At 42.2% G+C, this 24,895-nt stretch overlaps 1 protein-coding gene across 1 annotated transcript in view; it reads right to left on the bottom strand.

Moving 5' to 3' along the window:
- Positions 1-541: 541 nt before the first annotated feature.
- The window catches only part of slc24a3 (solute carrier family 24 member 3), a gene marked incomplete at both ends in the record, with an annotated part of 86,662 nt that continues 62,308 nt past the window's right edge, over positions 542-24,895 (bottom strand). The window contains 15 exons of the mRNA XM_079168836.1: positions 542-691; positions 1,910-1,975; positions 5,309-5,421; positions 6,013-6,127; positions 8,912-9,078; positions 10,991-11,231; positions 13,312-13,472; positions 13,771-13,898; positions 14,314-14,367; positions 14,481-14,506; positions 14,873-14,947; positions 15,484-15,587; positions 16,202-16,286; positions 16,436-16,510; positions 19,967-20,043. Of these exons, the coding sequence (XP_079024962.1) occupies positions 542-691; positions 1,910-1,975; positions 5,309-5,421; positions 6,013-6,127; positions 8,912-9,078; positions 10,991-11,231; positions 13,312-13,472; positions 13,771-13,898; positions 14,314-14,367; positions 14,481-14,506; positions 14,873-14,947; positions 15,484-15,587; positions 16,202-16,286; positions 16,436-16,510; positions 19,967-20,043 (1,637 nt within the window). The remainder of the gene's footprint in view (positions 692-1,909; positions 1,976-5,308; positions 5,422-6,012; positions 6,128-8,911; positions 9,079-10,990; positions 11,232-13,311; positions 13,473-13,770; positions 13,899-14,313; positions 14,368-14,480; positions 14,507-14,872; positions 14,948-15,483; positions 15,588-16,201; positions 16,287-16,435; positions 16,511-19,966; positions 20,044-24,895) is intronic.

The following is a 24,895-nucleotide window of genomic DNA, read 5'->3' as shown; positions in this document are numbered from 1 at the left end:
CCATTGCTTTTATAATTAAACTTTTATATATTACTCAACTCGTAGAATCTAAAAGACCCGACTCTCCTCTCAGGAAAGGTTAGCAGCTAGTAAACATTACTACTTTCACACCTAAATACGGGGCGGTTTTCAAAATAAAAGGTTCTCACGCCAGATGCGAGCAGTAGTCGGACAAATAGTTTTTGTTGTTGTTGTTGTCGTGGCTGTTGTCCGCTGTCCTGTCCTGTATGAGGGCTTGTGTGTAGTCATTTACCATCTCTGCTCCGCCCACACGGCTCCATATTGCACAGAGCAGAAAGACAGGCATCAGAAAAAAGAGCAGAGTGGGAAGTCTTCTTGTATAAGAGGAGAACAGCAGGAAACAGAGTGAATCAGTGTCAATTGGTTTTTGATTAGATTAAGAAATATACTTTGTGGTTCTCATTCTATCGTCGGACACCACCACATCTATGTTTAAAACTTCACGCAGTACTCCACTTCTAGTGTAGAGTGTGCAACATATGTATATCTGTGTGTGTGTGTGTGTGCTCGCTCGTGTGCCTCAGTCCTCCCGGCAGGTTGGCAGGTTGACAAAGGTGAAGATGTTGTACTCGATGAGGCAGGAGAAAGACAGGAAGACGGAGTAGAGGAGGAGACACATGAAACCCAGGCGCTTGTCCAACGTCCACTTGTTTAGGTGGACTCCCAGGACCTGGACGGAGAGAGAGACGGAGAGAGAGACGGAGAGAGAGACGGACAGGGGATGAGGCAGGTGGGTAAAGAAGCAGGCAGGTAAACAGATCAAGACGAACGCATGGAGAGAGAAGTCAGACATCCGTTAGAGGAGCTTGTGATGAGAAATGGCCTCAGACATGTATGTCCTCAGACATGTATGTCGTCAGACATGTATGTCCTCAGACATGTATGTCCTCAGACATTTATGTCGTCAGACATGTATGTCCTCAGACATGTATGGCCTCAGACATGTATGTCCTCAGACATGTATGTCCTCAGACATTTATGTCGTCAGACATGTATGGCCTCAGACATGTATGTCCTCAGACATGTATGGCCTCAGACATGTATGGCGTCAGACATGTATGTCCTCAGACATGTATGGCCTCAGACATGTATGTCCTCAGACATGTATGTCCTCAGACATGTATGGCGTCAGACATGTATGTACTCAGACATGTATGTCCTCAGACATGTATGTCCTCAGACATGTATGGCGTCAGACATGTATGTACTCAGACATGTATGGCCTCAGACATGTATGGCCTCAGACATGTATGTCCTCAGACATGTATGGCGTCAGACATGTATGTCCTCAGACATGTATGGCCTCAGACATGTATGTCCTCAGACATGTATGTCCTCAGACATGTATGGCGTCAGACATGTATGTACTCAGACATGTATGTCCTCAGACATGTATGGCCTCAGACATGTATGTCCTCAGACATGTATGGCGTCAGACATGTATGTCCTCAGACATGTATGGCCTCAGACATGTATGTCCTCAGACATGTATGGCCTCAGACATGTATGGCGTCAGACATGTATGTCCTCAGACATGTCTGTCCTCAGACATGTATGTCCTCAGACATGTATGTACTCAGACATGTATGGCCATGTATGTATGTCATGTATGTCATGTATGGCGTCAGACATGTATGGCCTCAGACATGTATGTCCTCAGACATGTATGGCCTCAGACATGTATGTCCTCAGACATGTATGGCCTCAGACATGTATGGCATCAGACATGTATGGCCTCAGACATGTCTGTCCTCAGACATGTATGTACTCAGACATGTATGTACTCAGACATGTATGGCCATGTATGTATGTCATGTATGTCATGTATGGCGTCAGACATGTATGGCCTCAGACATGTATGGCCTCAGACATGGCGTCATATACTCACGGTCAGGAACACGGACGCCAGCAGGAGCCCCACAGAGAAGATCAGTCCTTTGCTGTTTAGTTTGATCTGCAAGAAGATAATGTGTGAGGCATCAGTACTATTACATCATTATGAAGAAAAAGAACATAAAAGAACTTTTGGAACTCTCCTTTCATCACTTTTGCGATCCTAAAAGTATAGTTTGGATGTTTTGAACTGGGGTTCTCCTTAGATAACCTACAGTAGATGGTAGTTGGCACGCCCTCAGCGTGCTATATTCACAATATTTTCACTGCTTTACCTTACCGTCCTTTCAGAAAGGGAACTGAAGCCGATGTATCCATCTGTGCTCTCTTCAAAGCCAAATTGATAAAAACATAATTTTCCCTCCCAGGACACAGAAGTTGCAGGTGTGGAGAGGCGCAATGAATCTGTGCAAATGGTCCACGTAGAGTTGAAGTTTTAGTTATGGACAACTCTAAGGAATGTTGTGGACCTACAATCCTCAGTTAAGACAAGCAGTACATGAGCACTTCAGTCCCAAACGCTTTCACTCCGTCTATTAAGTCTGAGTATCTAATGCCACACACTTTAATGTTAATCACTTTTGCTATATTAATAAATAACTCTGGCTGAGAGTTCCTCCTCCTCCTTTTAATACTTTATTTTCTTTATGTCGATAATTCTGGATAATGCAGCTGCTTTCATTATCGAACCAGCAAGTCAGCATCTAACTCCTTCTTCTCTCTCTCACTCACACTCTCTCACACACACACACACACACACACACACACACACACACACACACACACACACACACACACACACACACACACACACACACACACACACACACTTCCATTACAGCCTTTCTTCATGCTTATTTCTCAGCCACTTAATTGCTTTTATGTTGTTCTACTTTGTATCCTGTAGCTCGTGTTATCATTCAGATTATTATCTCATGGAGCCGTGTGTCAGTTTATCAAGTTGACTTTTTTTCAGGGATATTTGAGATTATATATTTTAAAGGCAGTTAATTATCTCAAGTGCACAGATGATCGCACAGCATCTTTTTCAGTTTTTATCTTGTGTTCGGTGTTTTATCACTGCACAACTCGAGAACTCAAAATACGATGTGTATCTTATCTGCTCAGCTGTTAACTTATAACGAGGGCAAAGACGCAGTGAGACACATCTTCTTTTTTTTTACACTGGAATATGGAATTTCACATAACAAATATGATTGTGTCTGATAGCGCTCGTGGTTCACAGTCTGCCTGCACATTAAACCATGAGATCATTTCTCAGCTATCTTGCCTTCATCAGACTGCTGTCTGAGGCTTTCAGCCAGCAGTATCCCTGCTGGTCTGTAAGCTGCGCTCGGCGGATATGCCGGGTTTTAAAGTGTTTATTTATCCAAATCATTAAATGAAAAGCATATTTTCACTCACTTGTAGTGGTATGTACAATATCTTCCTTCTAATGCGGAGCTTTATGATCTTTCTAGTGGAGCCTGGATATGTCACAGTTACGAAAGTTGGTGATTTCGTAGATTATTTATTTATATATATATATATATATATATTAGTGCTGGGCAAGTTAACGCGTTAATTAATTAACGCCGACAATTATATTATTGCCCGTTAACGCAGTTTCTTTTTTTTTTATTAAACGGACATTTTTAACACAAGAACCGGGCAGCGAGCGGTGAACAGCTTTGTGTGGCGTCACTTCCTTCTGCTGCCATTTCACTCCCTGACTGACTGACTGACTGACTGACTGACTGACTGTCTGTCTGTCTGTCTGTCTGTCTTTCTTTTTGTCACCACTTTTGTTTTTCCTTTTCTCTTACGTCCATCTAGGGTGCACTTATTTTGAGTTTTGGTACTACAACTCCCATCGTGCTTTGGGTGATGCAAACAGGAAGTACTATGTTTCACCATAGAAAGTAATGCAGCATTACAAACTACAATCTAGATCACTGACACTGCAAAAACAAATCCAGATTCCTTGGAGTTGGAAGGATCAAACATTCAGTTTATGAGCACCTACATACTGTATATCAGTGGTTCCCAAACCTTTTCTGTCAAGCCCCCCTTTGATGAGGAACATTGTAAGCCCCCCAAAAGCACCCGACCCCACTCACCCCAAATGGGTCGTACCTTTTTTGTTTTGAATTAATTGCATTATAATATATAAACTCTATAGTTTATTGTTTGTTTTACTGAAAAAAAAATAGCAATAATAAAATACATTTTCAAAAAGATTGGACTTTAGATTGCTTTCAAGTAGTGCAGACATATTAATTGCATTACATTCTTGAACATATTTTCAAGTAAAATTAACTTAAAATGTTAAATTGAAGTTAGGAACAGTGCAACAACTTACATTTCCCCATTTAACAGGTTTTTCAAACTGAATTAGTGTGCAAGAAAATTTCTTTCTGACATTTCTTTCTGACATATTCATTTGTAAATCAAATTAACTTAATTTCTTTTAAGTGCAAACAACGTATATTTCCCCACATTTAACAGCAGGTTCTCTCAAACAAGAAAATAACACTTCCAGCAATGATTGATGTGGATTTACATTTGTTCTGTTTGCTTTCAATAAAAGCTTTTTGTCACATACAGATGCAGCTTTCACAAAGTGACTCTGCTGGGCATGACAGTTTTCCAATTTATTTTTGAAAAACTCAAGGTGCTTGTTCACATGATCGGGGTGGGTTTCCAAGTGTCTTTTCAATGTAGTGGGCTCCATACTGTCTGCTGCCAGTATGTTAAGACACACTGGGGTCTCTCTTCTTGGCCACCATAGTGCTTGTAAAGCCCAGGGACAGATACGCCTCGTTATATTTTCTTGCTTTTACCTGTTTTTGTGCCGTTGTGGTGGTCGCGTCGCCTGTTACAGCTGTAATAGACTTGCCATCTGATTTGTGCTTTATACCAGTCACACATCTGTCCATCTTGGTACAATGCTTCCTTCCTATCTCTTATGTTTTTCTCTTTCTGTGTCGCTCTGTGCCTTTCTCGCTCTCTTTGTGTCGCTGTGTGTCTCTCTCTCTGGTTTTGCCGCTAGTCGGTCTGCAACATGAGCCGCTCTGGGGGGCGTGGTTGGAACACAGTGCATGTCACGTCGGTTCCGCTTGATTTATTTTTATTTTCTTTTTGTTTCTTAGGTGCAACCATATGATATAGTGCACTATCTTTAGAACTTGTTTGCAATTGTATTTGTTATTATTTTATATAGTTGTGCCGGTGTGAAGCCGCGCCCCCCCCCCTGTAGTTCCACTGCGGTCCCCGTAGGGGGCGCGCCCCCCAGTTTGAGAACCACTGCTGTATGTGATTTCAGTAATGTGTTTGTGAGGTTTGACCCTGAGAAGAGAAGGGTGTAAAGCGCATCAAGGAGTGCGATACTCACATCGGAGCCGTAGCTGATGGCCAGGGTCTTCAGCGACCAGGGGAGGCCGAGCCCCACCAAGATGTCAAACACGTTGCTGCCAATGGAGTTGGACACGGCCATGTCTCCCATTCCTGGACGGACGGACAGAGTGTGTGAGGAAACGTAAAGGGAAAAGAAAGGGACAGAGAGACGGCATCAAGGGAAAAGTTAGTGGGCAACGAGGAGACAGGAAGTTACACTGGGAGGTGTGTGTTTGTGTGTGCGTGTGTGGGGGGGAGTTGTCACAAATTTGGAAAGAGGTAGGAGAGGTAGGAGATCAGTGGAGCCATCTGTCCGACTGACATCCCGCGGAAACAACGACGTGATGAAGCGACAGCAGCTACAAAGCAGAGGACGGACGACTAAACCCCCCCTCCAGACAGACGTTTAATATTTGATGACAGGAACAAGAATAAACCCAGATGAAAAGAATGGAGGAAGGGACCCTGTCGGGCTGTCTTCCCTCATCACCCTTTCTTTTAAAGCCTCACCACAGGAACAGAAGAGGGACATTGGAAAAAGATGACACCCCTCCACCCACCAATCTCTATCTCCCTCATCTCCTCCTCTCTCCTATTGGCTCTTCGATAGTGGCTTCACTTTGATGCTGTTGTTTGGCTTCCATCGGGGCCGTAGGTGTGTGTGTGTTAAATAACAGCTTGGTAACTTGTGTGTGTGATTACCTTGTCGTGCCACTATTAGGCTGGCCATGCAATCAGGGACGCTGGTGCCGGCCGCCAGGAAGGTAATTCCCATGATGACATCTGGGATGCCGAGTGTGAAGCCTATCACTGTTACCTGACAGATGGACACAGACGGAGACTATTACTGCTTGTATCTTTGGCAATTGTGTGTTTTTTTTTTTTAACTACTGGGGAGAAAGAAACGAAAAAGAGACAGCTTTAGATGTTTGTTTTTTTTGAGATTAAGAATAAAAAAACGTCATTACTGAATGAGTAACATGGGTCATGACAGAGCGAGTGTGATGTGATTTTTGAACAAAACAACTATGTGTATTACTGTTTATTATTAGGACCCGTGCACCGACATATTCGGAGCGGAGGACCTATTATTCTTCTAATGTTTATTATTATTATTATTAGGGCCGAGCACCAACGTAGTCGGAGTGTAGGACCTATTGTTCTTCAAATGTTTATTATCAGGGCCTGAGCACCGACGTAGTAGGAGCGGAGGACCTATAGTTCTTCTAATGTTTATTATTAGGGCCCGAGCAACCGACGTCGGGCCAGCAAAGGCTCTATTGTAATTGTAAGGACTTTTATTATTGTACATTGGGTGCATTTTCAGGGTACTTGCCATGCTCGAAACTCACCAAATTTTGCACACTGGTCAGAGTCATCTGATATAGGTTGCATATTTGTGTGTAAAAAAACTGCTCTTTTTTGCGAAAAATTCATTTTTGCAAACTCCTCCTACACGCTAGGTCCGATTGCTACCAAATTTGCTGTGGATTAGTGGATTAATATCATGTAAAATCATTAAAAACTTGTTGATACCTTATTGCGATTGGAAGATATGGACCAATAAACTTCTTAGGGGCATGGCTTGTATATCAATACACAACTTCAAAACTATTTGTCCAAAAATCACCAAATTTGCTACATGTGTGCACATCGCATCCTGGAACATACCCTGCAATATTAATTCCATTCAACCACTAGGGGGCGCTACAGTAATTCACCCCATTCACTTTTTCAGCCTTTGTACTTTAACAAACTCCTCCTATAGAATTAATGGGATCGACCTCAAATTTGGTCAGGATTTTGCACCATTAGCAATGAAACAGGAAGTTGTTATAACTCCAAGGTACATTATCCAATCTGCACAAAATGTCTTATGCATGGTGCTACTTCAAACCTGAGCACATTACAATGCAAAGATTTTCACCTACTGGCAAAAGGAAAAGTCACATTTTATTATTTTATTTACTCCTAGCCAGTAGAACTGATCAGTCTCAAATTTGGCAAGGATAGCCTTAACACATTGAAGATGCTTCACCATGAATATTGTGAGTTTTCAATGAACGCTGTTGCCATGGCAACGCATCAATCGCCATGAAAAAGGAAGCTGATGGTTCAGTGGCTGGGATGCTCAAAAACTCATGGAACTTTGTACATGTGTCATAGGTCATAGAAAGACATAATGTGGTTCACACTTGATATTGAGCAACACAATGCATGTTTGCGCATGTTCTGTAGCGCCACACAGCGGATATAAGAAGCGGTGGACGACTTGCAAAGCATCATTTCCAGCATCACGCGGGAAAAAAACATTGGACTCGTGGACGCGTTGTCAGACGGTCGCAGGCACTCTCAGCCACGTAAGTCGGAGTCCCGCCAGCACCCCCGACGTACGGGAGGATACAAGGGCCCGTTCATCGCTGCTCGCAGCTTTAATTAGGGCCCGAGCAACCAACAACGTCGGGCCAGCGATGGCCCTATTGAAATTGTATGGGGTATTATTATTAGGGCCCGAGCAACCGTCAACGTCGGGCCAGCGATGGCCCTATTGAAATTGTAAGGATTATTAGGGCCTGAGCACCGACATAGACGGAGCGGAGGACCGATTGTTATTCTAATGTTTATTATTATTATCGTGGGTCTTTCATCGCAAAAAAGAGGTGCTTGGGATACTGGTAACATTTTGAAATTTGGCACGCAAGGCAGTCGTGGTAAAAATTGCAGTCTCATTGGGGTGTCCAGCTGCGGTATCAAAATTTGGCTCGATAGCGCCCCCTTTTGAGTAGCCCCAACATTGGGTTTCACCTAGCTGTTTGAGATTTTGTAGGTATGTGTAACTTGATGGGCCGTACAAAAGATCCTCTTGGAAGTATGCCCTAAACCAAACAGGAAGTCGGCCATTTAGAATCTTATGACGTTTTTTGAAGCCTTCGTACTTTAACGAACTCCTTCTAGAGATTTCACCCGATTGACTTCAGATTCGGTCAGTATGCTCTTGAGACCTTGGTGGTGAAAACTTACTCAAAGATCGAAAAGTTGTCGAACTATGTATCTGTGGCGTGGTGGCAAAAATACACCATTCGCCACGGAAGAGGAAGTTGTTGTAACTCGGCCGTACATTGTCTAATCTACTCAAAATTTCTCATATGTCATAACATCCTGACCTTGAAGACATCTATATGACAATTTATAATCATAGCTATAGCGCCACCTAGTGGCAACAGGAAGTTATATGTTGTGTACTTTGACATCCTGCTCCTCACAGATTAATCAGATCCCTCTTAAATTTTGTCAGAAAAGCCAGTGTTCTAGAGCCAAAACACTGGCTCTAGAGAGGGCCTTTTTGTTAGGCAAAGGCCACCGTAGTTCTCCGACACACTTGGAAAGGTTGGAAGCAATCTGCAACCTCACCACTAGATACCACAAAATCCTACACACTGCTCCTTTAACTGCTACACAAGACATTAAAAGATTGAACACATATGCAAATGTATTAAATCACAAAGGCTATGGCAGAAAAGTATATCATTGAGATTTTTTTTTTTAATCTATATCTCTGCCAGTTCGCCTTCTCTCTCTTTTTTGTCTCCCAGTCTCTCACCATCCAGACCATGACGTAGGAGAAGGCGGCGATCCACAGGGTGGAGCAAACGAAGGACAGCATGAAGTACTTGTCCCAGCGAGGCGAGGAGCTGTTGGGGACGGTGAAGTACAGCAGCAGGCACAGAGGCCAGGCCAGCAGCCACTTCAGCTTGTTACACACACCGGCTGCAAACACACCAGATACAGGGTCAAGTCTGAAATACACATGACTGATAATTATACACCCTCTAATAGTGTCCACCCATCAGAAGAGTTTGCTGTCCTCCCCTGTCACTGCTACTGTATCTGATAGACAGGATGTCTTGTTGCAAAGTGAGACACAAACGAACAAACCAAAGTTAAATGCAGTTCAAAAGATGGATATGTTAATCAAGAATAGATACAAAATGAATAAATTATATATTATTATATATAAATACTATACTAAACTGTTTTCAAATTTCAAAATATTTGGATAAAGACAATTTAATCGTGCTTGGTTTGATAAGAATCAGATGATCAACAACAGAGTTGTGTTTAAATCTCGATTCATGTTTTTTACCTAAATAAGCAGCAAATTTATCAATTCACTTTGCACTTTCATCAACTTTATTGGATGTTTGTGTAATTCAGCCCTTTAATATGATTTTTCAGTTTTGAAAAGCCTTTAGCGTTTTTGAAAGGTTTTGAAAGTCTGCTGTGCTGTGGAAACGGTTATAAAAAAAAAGAAAAGAAAAGAAGCTAAATGGGTTGCATGTTTTGTGCGTCAACAACCTCAAACCAACATTTAACGACGTGTAAATGCATTATGGAAAAAAACACGTTCTCCTGCAACTAATTACTAATTCTGAAAACAGAATTATTTGCACCAAATGTTCTCTGCTACAAATCCGTACCGTAAAGTACAAATCTCTCAAAGGTATAGGGAAACATTTTGGAAATATTCGTATTCTTTCGTGTGTGCATGTCTTGAGGTAAATCTTAATCTCAATCAATCAGAACAATTATATTAATCAGTTGTTTAACTCCTTGTTTACCACATCTCGGCACTTGTCTGTGTCGTAGAACTACCATGGGAAAAAAGCCAAGGGTGGGTTTAAGTGCAATCCACATGTTTACACTGGTAAAGGGGGGGTGGGGACCATCTTGAGCTGGGCACGAGCAAGACACATGGCAGGGCTCTGCAAAACTGTACCGCACACATAGACTATATAAGAAGTGGACGTAGTCACGGTGACGTCACTCATTGGTTTGTGGTCTGATCTTTTGAGTTCAGGGGTTTCACCGTCATCATCTTGGATTACGGCCGTCGCCATGTTGTTTTTTTGCAGTCAATAAACAGAAGTGATCATATTTTGAATGTGGAGGAGTGACGTAGAGACGCCGTATACGTCTCTGGTAGAGACCTGTCAATCACTGTGTAGCCCCGCCCTAAAGCATCCCCTGCTTTATGGTCTGTTTGACTCTAAATGGACCATCATTTACTAAATGAACATCATGCTGTATTGAAGAAGACCTGAAACTAGAGATTGAGACCATAAACTCATGTTTACAATGTTTACTGAGGTAATAAATCAAGAGAGAAGTAGAGTCATTTTCTCATAGACTTCTATACAACCAGAGGAGGCGCCCCCTGATGGACACTAGAGAGAATGCAAGTTTAAGACACTTCCTCATTGAAGATGATGTCAATGCAGTTGCATGCAGCGTTGCTAAGGCGATCATCTGAGAATCCCACCTACTGTACACTGAGGGGTACTATCTGCAGTAGAAATACTGCAAAGAGAACAAAACCTGGTACCAAAAGTGAGTTGAGTCGAGTCAAACCGTGCAGTGAAGATGAAGTATTATTAACACATATCTCGTTTGGATAACATGTAAACATAAATATATGTAAAAACTATCATTTGCGGTTTTGGTGGCGGTTACGTGCTGGTACCATTTTTCTTGCAGTGTGTGTGTGTGTGTGTGTGTGTGTGTGTGTGTGTGTGTGTGTGTGTGTGTGTGTGTGTGTGTGTGAGTGAGTGTGCAGCAAAAAGTGACACAAAATAAATAATTTCAATAACACACCACACACAGACCCATCTCCAGCAGGTACCTGGGCACTGGAAGGGCACTAAGGGTCCCCCTCTATCCTCCTCTTCTTCTTCCTCGTCGTTCTCGTTGTTCTCGTTGTCTTCGTTCTCCGTCTCGTTGCCCGCCTCCCGGTCATCACGGCGAACGCCACCGCCCTTTTCGGCCCCGGACAGCCCGTTTTCTACACCCCGCCTACTTCCTCCTTTGACTGGAACGTCGGAGTCACCGTTGGTCAGAGTGCGTGTGTTGATTAGTCGCTGCCTCTGTGTCACGCACACACACACACAGAATGAAATACAAGTGAGTGTTTACACAGCAGCTTCATTTGTTCATATGAAACTGAGAATTGGGCGACATATCAATGTATTTACTGGGAATTTCTTTCTTCTTTTACAGTCAGTATTTGTTTTAAATCAGTTGAAATCAAACAAAGCACAAAACAATCATCGCTTTGTTGACATTTGAAAGTGACTTTTCAAGCTATTTGATAGCTCAGTCAGCAAGCATAAGTGCAGGACGATTTGTGTGTCTTAGTTTAAAGATAAGGAGACTCGTTATGAGCTCATGTGGGTATCATAAATAGTGTTGTAACAAGCTGTAGTACAGTGAAAGTTTAATTTCACCGGCTATTATGACAACCGCCATATCCACTCAGCTGTGTGTCGGTGTACTTTTATGCTCTGCAAAATGTAGCAGTGCAGAGTGTAAATGACCTCCTTTAATCTATTAATCACATCATTTTATTGTTTTTAAGCATTGAGACATCCAAAGAGTCGGAGGCTATCCTAGTTAAATGTTAGCTTAAGCGAAACATTGTCGAACGTGAATTGCTCGTGGTTTGTCATCATCACATTTAACTGGCTAAGTACGCAGCTGTTCATGCCAACATGTTTAACGTAGAATAATTTGATCTTTTCTACGTAGACAGAGAAACAACTGCATTCTGGCAATGAAACCAAAATATATATATTTTTTTCATTTTAGGAACTTTTTAGTCAAAATATAGCACAGGACCGGTAGAAAGTAGAGCACAGTGCAATTTACACACCTAGTTTTATGTCATATGACAGAGAGAAGACAAAAAACAAAACATTTAGAAATATTTGTATTGTGAGGAATTTAAGTTTAAAGCGCTCCTAGCGTGGATCTTATGTGTTATAATATGTTTACTTGTAGAAGGTTTAAACTAAAAGGAGATACTGAATGTATTGTGCACTGTGAGAGAAACCAGAGAATTTGTGACACCGCCATGAAGTAATAAAGATCAGTGAGAGGGAGATGTTACTGAAAGGTTTCTGAGCACAGCCTTCAAGGAGGGAGGAACGGGTCAAGAAGATGGCCGACTGAAGTCCGAAGGGTTCGGCCAATCACTGAGCTGATCGATTGGCTGAGAAATGTGAAACATGATACTTTTGTGAGACTCAGCAGGGACAAAGGATCTTCGAACTGCAGAAGATCCTCAGACCTCCTCCTGGCCATGGGGCAGATACACCAATCTGTCCTGTGGTGTGAACGGGGCCTCATATTTCATGGAATATTATGTTTGTTTTACTGTCGATAGTGTAATTCAGTTTGCATTTGTTTTAGTTTGTGATAAGAATATTAAATACTTTTGATTTTAACCTGAACCATTTGATTCTGGCCCTGCTTGCTGATGGAAGAAAGAGAGCGGGGGGGGGGGGGGGGGGGGGGGCTGCTTCTTCTCCTCTGTTTGAGAAACTTCAGCCCTCAACAGTACTCGACCAAAAACATTCTTAGTTGATTTTTAGACATCTGTAAAACTGAGTTTCTCCACAAAGGACGGCACAAAAGCACCTCTTGTGTTTTGTGTTCTTGTTCTTGTGTTTACCAGATATGTGCTCAGAAGTTTCTCAGAAATAAGTCATTCAGGATGAGAAATTATAAAGAAAATGAAGAAATCTTTGTAGATTGAGACCAAAATAAGGAGAGACAGAGAAGGTCCTGTAACACATCTGAGCATTGGAGCACATCTAAGTAACCAAATATGTCGAGTCAATGTTTTATCAGGAACAGACAATTGAATTAAAAAATGTTTGTGTATGCCGTCGATAATAGTTTTTAGAAAGAAAGAATATTTGAATCGTCAGACAACTTCCAAAAATTGGAAATTGTGAAGAAAATCACAATCAGCAGGAATTGAGGAATGAGATGCTGTTATGTTTTTCTACACCATGTCTAAAAAAATGAAACACAAAATGCCTGGAAGCTTCAATGGTGGAACTGATTTCTCGGCCGGGGGCCTTCTTAAAGAGGCTGTCTGAAACACACTGCGGTCTACCCATGTGTGTGTGTGTGTGTGTGTGTGTGTGCGAGTATGCTGACCTCAGTGATGAGCATCCGCGAGGCCATGGTGAGGCGGGTTCTCGGGGAGAAGTGACTGGTGATCATGATCCTCATGCCGGCCTCGGAGAAGGACAGCTGGTGGGGGTACGCCGACAGCAGCTCGTCCACCATCAGCACCGATGGCTTCCTGTGGTGGTTTGCTGTAGGACACACACCCACACACACACACATACACGCATGTAACCACATGTATGCTCTGATGACCACACGAGAACACATCCAGGTACCAATATGGAGATGGAGCAGGGAGGTTAGCTTTGCATAAAGACTAGAAGCAGAGGGAAACAGCTAGCCTAGCTCCAACCCTGCTCAGTCATTAACATGCGCTTTGTTTCTTTAAGTGGTAAACCAACGTTAATGCAAAACAGATGGAGTCGTAAAGGAACTATTCCTTGTGAAACAACACTTGTTGAATCCTCTTTACGTTTCAAAGTGTACCTTTCTTCAGCAGGACGGCGGTAGCGTCATAGCCATCGTCTAGCTCGCCGTTATTGGCCGTTCCGTTCCTCAAACTGGGCGAGTTCTTCTTCCGCCTCTCCAGAAAACGAACAATGTGGGAGTTCATCCTGAAACAAAGGTCAGGTCAAATCCAAATCTCTTCTAACATTTATATACAGTAGAAGTGAAATGGCTTTATTCAAAAAATTCTTAATTTCAGCATAATTTTGACTGAATTTGCGTGGAATCCGACCCCCGTGGCACCGACTCCGAGCATTAAGAAAAACTATATCAATCAAGTCGGATTGTTCATTATTTTCATATCTTCATCAGTATTCTAGTTTAATAGTCATACAAGAGAATGTCAGCGATGTTTATTCTAAGATTGACTCAGACATATCCATATAAGTTGTCTGTACAAAACCTCTAATGTGAATGTGACATTGTCAGAGAGACGTGTCTCTCTCAGACTCTGTGACACAGATGGGAAACATCTGTTTTTAAGAGTTCAAACCGTGTCACAAATGAAGCTGCATCACTTACTTCATGATCAAAATGTAGACGAAGTACATCAGGATCAGAGTGAGAGCTTCCCACCTGGAAAACAGAGTTTGGATCAATTTACAACGTGAAGTATTTTGTAAAATGCTCGTTAATTCTTGTGAATCATTTGAAACAGTCCAAATGTATTTAAAGAAAAGCTGACTTACCAAACCACCTTTTCGTCATATATGAACTGTAAAATGGGAGAACGTGACAGAAAAGTGGAAATTATAGATGTGAACATGGAATTTCATACAGCTGTTGAAATCACACATTTCAAAATATATAATCTTATTTCTCCACCCGCTCCAGGATGAATGTCTATATAATGACGATGATAATAACTTTATTTATATAGCACCTTTAAAAACAGACAAAGCAGCAAAACCAAGACCATAAAACAACAGAAAGAGAAGAGTTCAGTTCCAGTAGATGAAACAATAACACCAATCGATACAATAGAAATGAGCTAAATCAAATAAAACCATTGAGATAAATAAAGTAATAATATCAATAATAAGATATGGCTGTGTTTAGGTTACGTGAAGCTGTTCCTTACCACTAGCAGAGCAGAGATGGACAGTGTGTAGTACGTAGAGTCTCTGAGCAGAGGCCAGCGGGTGAGATGGATCGTCTGGGAGAGAGAGAGAGAGTGAGACCGTGCAAAAAACTTGCAGATACTGAACTACATTTTTTTTGTCCTGTTGAGTAACACATCCCACAAGGTACTCACAGCTGCACTACTAACAAGATCAACCAAACCCTGTGTGTGTGTGTGTGTGTGTGTGTTGTGTGTGTGTGTGTTTTGGTCTTACATAACATGTAATCTAAATGAAAAAAAAAATCAAAATAAATCTTTCAAGTATGTTTCTCTTTTCCTCCCAGGATTACAGCAATGCCCGACACACACACACACACACGCACACACACACACACACACACACACACACACACACACACACACACACACACGCTCCAAAATAATACAGTTATGAGAAGAGAGACAGCGTGTAGTTTGCATCCAAGATTTATTGTGAACTGAAAATTAAACTGCAGTAAATCAAATATTCTTTTTAAGTATACAAAGAGTGCCGGAGGCTTGAGTTGTGTGAATGTTGGAGGGAAAATAGAAAGAGAGAAAGAGACAGAGAGTGTGTTTTGCGACCGTACCTGTACGGCGAATATCCCACACACTCCGATGATGCAGAGGATGTTGAAGACAGCCGAGCCCACGATGGTGCCGACACCGACGTCACCTTTTGTGATGAAAACTCCTGAACAGCAGAGAACAAAAACACCGATTACCAAACGGGACGAAAAACATCTGTCTGATCTAAACAGTGTTTTCTCTTGTAATTGAAGAACAAGATCCAGAGTGTTCTTTCTAGGTTCTCGACACTCTCTCTATGTCTGTGAAACAGCTGGGCAAAAAGAGATTTCTCTTCTAATCTGTTTGTTGTTGTGATGCTCTTTGTGAGTTTGTAGTGCACCACTACTCCAGCTTCTTAATGCTTTCTTCCAATGGGTTTGTGCGAACTCACATAAATCTTTTGTTTTTGGTGATGTTGACATGGTTCTGTGTTGTGATTGTATGTTTATAAGCCCTGTAAATGGTTACTGAATAATAACTTAGTTTGCATTAACAATACAAATCATTTAAAGCGTTAATGCCAATTAGCTGTGGGGTCACACCACAGCTGTCCGAATAGATATCTGAGCCTCACCAGTCGTTTAAAGGAATACATGAAAACATTCTGTCACCAAAAATGACGTTTTTCTGACTTTTCTAAACTTTTATCTATTTACTGTGAAATGCAGGACACTTTCACCTCTTAAAGCCTCTACAACGTGCGTGTGTGTGTGTCTGTGTGTGTGTGTGTGTTCACACCAATGACAGAGGTGAACAGTTCAGGAGCTGAACTGCCCGCTGCCATGAAGGTTGCTCCTGCGACATCCTCACTCAGTTGAAGACGCTGGTTGAGAGAGTATCAGAAAGAAAGAAGCAAATAAAGCAGGAAAGAAAGTAAAAGAAAGATTGGTAAAGAAAGAAAGAAAACACCATTCTTCATGGCAAAAGACAAAATACAGTGGAAGTGCAGTAATAACTGAGGACATTTCTTACATCACAAATCTTCTCCAGACAGGGGACGAAATAGTCGTCGCACACCAAGGCCAGGGCATAGAACATGTAGACCGCCTGCAGATGCCAAACACACACACACACACACACACACACACACACACACACACACACACACACACACACACACACACACACACACACACAGTTAAGGCACAATACACAAGCTCCTTTTTTCTCTGTTTACAGTGGAATCACAGACTCATCCTTTATAAAGGCAAATCACTGTCAAAATCCGAGAGCGCAAATGAGATCCATGCGCGCGCGAAAATCAAACTGCCGCGCACGTATTTTACTTTGACGAGCGCTTTTATATCACTCCGCGAGTGAGCAAAATTCACTCTCGCGCGAGCAAAAGTCGCTTGAGAAGCTTAAAACTGCTCGCGAAACTTTATTCTGCTCGCTCTCGAGTCTTTTTCCTGCTCGCTCGCGACAGTAAGTGGGTGGACCCAGTCTCCATTGTATCTCTAGATCTAATTGGTCACAATGCTCGTCTTTGGATAAACCGGATACGGATACAGCCCGCCACTAGGAAGTAGCCTTGAGCTACATTGCTGTTTCATTTAGATGAACAGCCACCTAATAATGTTCCCCGCTTATAGTCTGACTTCAGACAAGGAACTGAAGCTCTTATCTGTGCTTTCTTCAGAGTCACCAGACTCTTTTGTATTGTACATTTTCAATTTGAGCTGTGTGTTATATTCATTCAGCATTTACCAGTAACATATACACTGATATGTACACATATGAACAAATCTCACAAGTGTTAGTGTTATTATTCCATTGCAATTATTCAAATAGATCTTGTAGTTAGAGAGATAAGCCCCTTTAAGTATGGGTATGACATTTTCGAGCAGAGGCCTCAAAATAGGCTTAGTGGTTAAAAGGTTAAATACTTTTAATTTAGGGTTAAGAAACCCACATTACTCCATCAAACTTTTTAAGAAAATAGCAAAGACAAATATCAAACAAGTTATTACAATAACTTTGTTCAATGCTTAAAATCCTTTCAAGGGTGCGTTTGCACAATCCATGTGAAGTATTTCATGTGTTGTAAAGCCACGTTTAAAGTCGTCGTCAATGTACTCACAATACATTTACATGTCAAATGTAGAGTAACCAGCAAAAGAGCTGCTTCTATGACTGTGTGTTTAAGTATCTCATTTTGACTTTCTATCTCATAACTTCGACTATGGGGATATTTTTATTATCAAGTCTAACTTAATTGTTTTTCTTCTTTTTTTTCCTTTTTTGTTGGCAGATATAAAATGACGTGGCGTGCCGGATTCGGCCTTGAGTTTGAGACCCCTGCTTTAGACAGTCCATCAGTGTGTCCTCACAGTGACATCACACATAAGCATTACACCACACTGGCTGTGTATGGGTGTGTGTGTGCTAGTTAGTATTATACACAGTTCTTAATTTATAATTTCCCCAGTTTAATACATATTTGTATTTGTATTATTTGTGTGATCTCTGGGTTGCTCTGTTGATACAAAACGTTTAAATGACTCCATAAGTTCATCAGCAGTCATGTCATACTCCCCACTCATTTCTTTAAAAGAAATAATGTTCTTGTTCACTCATTTTAAATTCTTCCCCTTTGCTGTTTCTTGAATTGCTCTTACCATCAACAAAAGTCCACCGCTCGTGCACAGATTTCATATTAAAGTCATCCAGAGGACCTCACCTTTCCCTCTCCTGGTAGGCTTTTCATTTGGACTGCTATGACTCATTAATGGTAACATCACAGTGATAAAACCCCAGTCAAAGCAGTGTCAAAGCAGTGGAGGTGTGTTGTCTGAACTTTAACTCTTTCACAGAGTGTTTTCACTTCATGAAAGTTAGTCGTACAAATTTTGGTCGCCAAGAAATGTCTTATTCAGCATTTGGTTTTACTTAGCTCCGCCCTCTCGTGTCACTTGTCGCAAAAAACAACGACTGACAAAATGATGAACTCAAGGCCTCAAAATTGCAAATTGAAGTGCTGTGTTATCAAGAACCGCCCATCGCTGTGTGACTCCAGGAAGCAAAGAAGAGTTTGGCTGTGACGTTAGTATATCCGGCAGCAAAAGAACTGCAGTCAATGTAAAGGCCCGCTGTGTACGAAGGCTCGACTCTGCTGAGCCACGAGGCTCCGCCCCCCACGGCTGCACTGAGCCATCTCTTGTTTCTTCAAACTTTATTCATGTGGAACTACACAAAGCCTTGTGTGGAAGTTTGTCTTGAATACTTTCCATTTCTGGGAAGACATCCTTTTAAATGTTTTCTTTGTGTTTAATATCGTTTTAGTTGTATGGTTTTATTTTGTTTGTTTCATTGGTTAACAGTCCAGTCAATGGTTTCAATTTGAGAGCAATTTGTTTGAGTGTATCCCAAACCAATCAGTACCTGTTTAAGAATCCTTTATGGGCTGAAAGAGTCAACAGCATTTTCATTCAGTGTTGTTTTTTCTCATCCATCCAAAGATGCACTTCATGGTTCCCTCTGTAGATCAGCCATGACTAGACACCTTTTCGACACGCTCAGTAAGAGGGTGTGATGTCAATCAAACCAGATTCATTTTTGAGTTTAGAGAAAATGTAGATTTAGGAAGGTAAAATGGATTTCATGGAGCTGAGGTTTGTGGCTTTTTACTTTCTGTTGTTTTTCCCCAAAGTTTGTTGTTGGAGGAGCTGATGACATCACAGAACAGAACAGGAAGTCTGTCTGTTAGGAAAGGAAGCCCAGACAGGGAAGGGAAAAAGAAAATGTGCTGATCCATTTTCTATGTCGGATCTAAACTATATTTCTCTCCTGTGTTTAAGAACAGGAGATTTCTAACTTCTAACTTTCTAAATTCCTTTTCATCTGTGAAACAGGTGGAAATAAAGATATGCCAGGTTAAAAAAAAAGTTTTGTCAAGATGCTTTTGCAAGTGTTGCTGTAATACTCACTTTGGCAACAAGAGGCTGAAGAGCACCACTACCCCATGTTCTAGAGCTAAAAGCAGTCTTGTTTTCTTCCAGGTGGGTTTTAGTCCTATTTAGAACTTGGGGAAGTGGTGCACTTCAGCCTCTTGTGGCTGAAATGAGTATTACAACAACAACATTTTCTTTTTATTAGCCTGGATAAATTCCCTTTTATTAAAAAGAAATCGGGCAAAACTTTTTATTCCACCAGTTCTTAAGTCACAGGGGAGAAGAGAAAACAATCTACATCAAACTAAACTAAACGGATCAGCAGATTATTTTTTTTCTCACTTGCCTTTCAGGGCTTTCGTAGTTACAACTGCACTAAACTTAGCTGAAACGGTTTTAGTTTAGTCGTCTTCAGAGGTTCTAGAGAATATAATTCTTGGCTTCTACATTATTAGATCGACACATGGCAGCACTGATGAAGCCCTGACAGAAGATATCTGCAGTATGATAATCAAACGTTTAGCATTGTTAATCACATTTTGAACCTTGTTGATAAAAGACAAATGAAAGAAAGCTGCAGCGGCTCTTTAACCCGGCTGCAGGAAACACTCACACAGAGCACGTGGAGGCCCACTGCTCCATCAGCACGCTCCTGGAGGGTGAAGTAATCTCTGGGGAACTCGTGGATTGCTGCAGAGAAAATAAAACACACACATGCTTAAACACTGAAAGGAGAAGAATATGAAAAATGATACATCAACTGCAGGTGTGAAAGGAAGATATCCTGAGGGACTCATGGAATGTCTCATGAGCCAAACAAACAAACATATAAGATCTGTATAATATACAATGAAAAAATGCACAAAGTAGTGGCACTATGGTGAATTCAATCAAAGCCAATAGTTGAAATTCAAAGATACCTACAAGAAAGAAAATGTTTTCATGATCCGTTTCATATTTTTCCAAGAACTGTTTCTGTCGGTTAGTGATGTCGGAACTCCAATTGGAAATTATGAATAAACAGCCCACAGGAAAGCCAATGTACCAAAATATATAAAACTTTTGTCTGCTTTCCATTTAAAAAAGAACATATGCAATCATATCAATTGATATATTTTCAAGACCTCAAACTCATCTGTCTCTGGGATGGTACAATCACACCGACCATTTTCACTCTTCTTTTCCTAATTCTCTGTTTTTTTCTGTGAGGTTCCCTCGGGTTCTAAGTTGGATTCACAAGACTCGCTTAACTGCAAAAAACGTGTCATAATTATATTGACGACCATGTGTTTGCATCCTATTTCTGTCCGTTCCACTGACCTCATCTATCCTACTCTCTCAGCTGTCTTTAATCAACTGTCTTCCTATCTCCACCAGAACAACCTCTTGAACCCTAACCAGTCCGGGTTCAAGGTGGGTCACTCAAGTGAGACAGCCCTCCTTGCAATGACTGAGTCGCTTCACGCCGCGAGAGCTAACTCTCTCTCCTCTGTCCTGATTCTCCTGGACCTGTCTGTGGTGTTTGACACGGTGAACCACCAGATCCTCCTCTCCACCCTCAAGGGGATGGGCGTCTCAGGCTCTGCACTCTCCCTGTTTGCATCCTTCCTGACAGGTCGATCCTACCAGGTGAAATGGAGGGGGGCCGTATCGGAACCATGCATGCTGACTACGGGGGTTCCACAAGGTTCAGTCCTGGGCCCCCTTCTCTTCTCGCTCTACAAAACATCTCTGGGTTCTGTTATTCACTCGCATGACTTCTACCATTGTTATGCCGATGACACCCAGCTGGTCTTGTCATTTCCCCCCGGTGACACTCAAGTGGAGGTACGCATAGCTGCGTGCTTGGCTGACATCTCGAAGTGGATGACGACACACCACGTCAAGCTCAACCTGGACAAAACCGAGATACTGTTCCTCCCCGGGAAGGGTTGCCCGCACCGAGACCTGTCCATCACCATTGATACCGTAGTGACACCAACGTGGACTGCGAGGAACCTGGGTGTGATCCTGGATGACCAACTGTCATTCTCAGCAAACATTTCATCGGTTACACGCTCCTGCAGATTCCTGCTCTACAACATCCGGAGGATTCGGCCCTTCCTCACTGACAAGACGCCGCAGGTGCTCATCCAGGCTCTTGTCATCTCCCACCTGGTCTACTGCAACTCTACTTGCTGGAGCCCCGGCGTCATCCATCAGACCTCTGGAGCTTGTCCAGAAAGCTGCAGCTCGTCTGGTGTTCAATCGCCCCAAGTTCTCCCACTCAACTTCCCTTCTCCGTTCTCTACACTGGCTCCCTGTAAGAGCTCGCATCCAGTTTCAGACTCTGGTGCTAGCCTACAGGGCAGTGAATGGAACAGCTCCTTCCTATCTCCAGGCCATGGTCAAGTCCTACACCCCCACCCGACCACTTGGCTCTGCTGCCTCGGGGCGATAGGTTGCCCCGTCGCTCAGAGGTCCCTGCGACCGATCGACCCGGTCACGGGTGTTTTTTGTCCTGGCCCCACAATGGTGGTATGAACTCCCCACTGACGTCAGGACAGCAGAGTCACTGCCCATCTTTCATCAGGCTGAAGACTCACCTCTTCAAGAAGTGCTACCCTGAGCCTTCCACTCAGCACTTATTGTATTCGTACTAGTTTGTTTCTGTACGTTTGCTCTGGGTTATGCTCTTAGATGCTTGTTTAAAAAAAGGGAGATGCACTTATGACTTCTGGTGACTAGTAGTTCTCTTGAACACCTATGTTGAATACACTTATTGTAAGTCGCTTTGGATAAAAGCGTCTGCTAAATGACTGTAATGAAATGTAATAATTTAATATCACCGACTCACAGGGCAGATACACGCATTATGTTTCACTCCTTGGCGGTGGACTGGACTGTCTGAGTGGCCTTCTTTATATATTTAAGTTGATTTTGTAACATATTCAAACTTTAAATCTCAAGGTTGAAATTAAATGAAAACATTTCTTTTTTAGGTCATATTGTGCATGTATGCAAAAAAGACAAAAAAATGAGTCTTTGTATTCTGATATAAAAATCTAATCATCTTTTCTTTCTGTAAAACAAAATATGATGTGTGCATCAATCAATTGGTGTGTGTGTGTGTGGCGCCACTGAAGCTACGTTCTAATGCGGTAACACCAGGGAGGGCAGCGGTAGACGGCATTGCTGTCAAAAGTTACGCCCAGAGTTCCCGTCGCTCCTTCACTCTGGAGAAAGATCTCATCCCATCACCATAACAGCATATTGTCATGCGCGTTCTTCCCTCCAGAGGGAGTTGTCCGTCTGTCTAATTCCATGTGAACGCAACACAAACCCACCCACTTGTTCAGGGGTCCAATAAAATGTGGAGGATTAGATTTAAATCCCTCATGGGAAACTTCTCACGGTACAGAAGCTTATGTTATTCTAATTTTCATTTTACTTGGACTTTAAGTCCAACTAATGTTTTCCCCTGTGTGAAAAAAACAAACAAACATCATTTTAAATATATAACCCATGAAACAGGTCTGGGACAACTTGTGAATTCTGCCTGTAATGAGAAAATTCTAAATAGGAGAAAGCTGGTAAATGGGTATTTAAGAAAAACAAAAAAACACTTGCATGTGCAATTAGGAACAAATCTGTTGAGAACGACTGATGTTTTCACCGCTATTTGAATCTCATCAAAGCAAAACACGTGCAATGACTTCGTGTCATTTGAGTACACAATAAACCCAAAATAAAAAGATGAACCAAAAGGAAGTGGCCAAGAGTTTGAATCCCGACACGCTCAGTGTGAAGCGGTCCTGAGTGAGATCCCACTCAGAGTGACACCACCAATCAATCACTGTCCAACAGTGGCGGCCAATCACAACACGCATTCATCCACAGCCATCATGTGCATTTCCTGTTGCATACGAGCGGCCAAGGCTAAAAATAGCCCAAATTTGACTGCGTGTGTGTATTTGGGATTTGCCTGGCTTTGCTCTGTGTGCACGCTTTCTGTAACGCCGAGGCAACCCGATGTGCAGTGACATTCTCTCTCTCCCCAACCGCCCCGAGAGCTCGTGAGTCAGGCGGCTCCGGCTCCAGCCGGCCCCCCCGCACACAAAAACGGGCCTGTCTGCTCATAGGAAGTGACAGCAGCACAGAGAGAGAGAGAGAGGGAGGGGGGAAGAAAGAAGAGAGTGGCAGGAAGGGAAACAAAAAAGAGAGACAACAGGACAATCTGACATGACGTGGATGGACGTCACTAAAAAAAGTGAGTTTAACCAGAAAAGAAAAGGTGAAAGAGTGGAATAAATGAATAAAATAGACCTTTACCTCTTATTCTATGTTTCTTATGGTCAAACCAAGCTGCAACGTCTTGTGCCCAAAACTGCAGTTTCTCAAATGACCACTTGAAGCTGGCTCCAAAAGCGAGTCAATTCCATTAACTGTATATAAGAAGTGAAGGTAGTTGTTGAAGCCTCCAGTTCTGTGTTTTGGCTGTCGCCATCATGACTTTTTGAAACCAGTGAAGGAAAGTGACCATATTTGGACTGAGGAGGAGTGAAAAAGCATCCCCGCCCCTAAAGCATCCCCTGCTTTATGGTCTGTTTGACACTAAATGAACATCATGCTGTATTGAAGAAGACTTGAAACTAGAGAATGAGACCATAAACTCACGTTTACAATATTTACTGAGGTAATAAATCAAGAGAGAAGTAGAGTCATTTTCTCATAGACTTCCATACAACCAGAGGAGTCGCCCCCTGATGGACACTAGAGAGAATGCAGCTTAAAGACACTTCCTCATCGGCTTCACTCGGCAGAACCAGAAGCTGCCGCCTTGGACAAACCAAGCTGCAACCTCTAGTGCTGAGAAATGAAGTGCCTAAAGCTTCAGTTCCTCAAATGACCATGTGGTGAAGCCTGACCGGAGTGGCTTCTGAAGTGGTAGGAGGCAGACACGAGAGACTTTGTTCCAATTACAAAAGGTGTTTTATTTACAGAAAGTGCACTGCTACACGTGTAACCAAACATATATCAAACAAAACAAACGGTTAACTTGGCAGAACTGAATAAACTCAACTCATCATAAAATAACATAATCACGTGCACACAGCTACACACTGATCTTCTCTTCCCTGTTCAGTCAAAGTCATCTCCTTTATATAGAGCCTCCTATCAGCAGGATCTAATTCAGTGCAGGTGACACCGATTACCTACACATACTCTACTCCCCCCCCCCCATACTTGGTCTGGCCCAATGACATCACGGATGACATCATCCAGTGTATAAATAGAGGCAATGGTTGGGTGCCTTCCCCTTTCGCCCCTGGAACACATGGTGGGTATGATAAACAAACAATTGACAAGCATGGTTAGATCTATAGATTAATGTAATATGGGGACAAATGGTGTGTTCTCACCCTCTTTGTCACAGACCACTTGAGGCTAGCTTCAAAGGTGAGTTATTCTCCATAGATGTTTACAGCTTGAAAAGAAACACTTTTTTGGTCTCTATAGCTAATATCCCTTCCATCACAACTGTACGGGGGGTATTTCTATA

This window comes from Pholis gunnellus (genome assembly GCF_910591455.1).
Source record: "Pholis gunnellus genome assembly, chromosome: 11".
In the NCBI taxonomy this organism is placed as follows: domain Eukaryota; kingdom Metazoa; phylum Chordata; class Actinopteri; order Perciformes; family Pholidae; genus Pholis; species Pholis gunnellus.
This window is presented reverse-complemented; position numbering and strand designations above follow the sequence as displayed.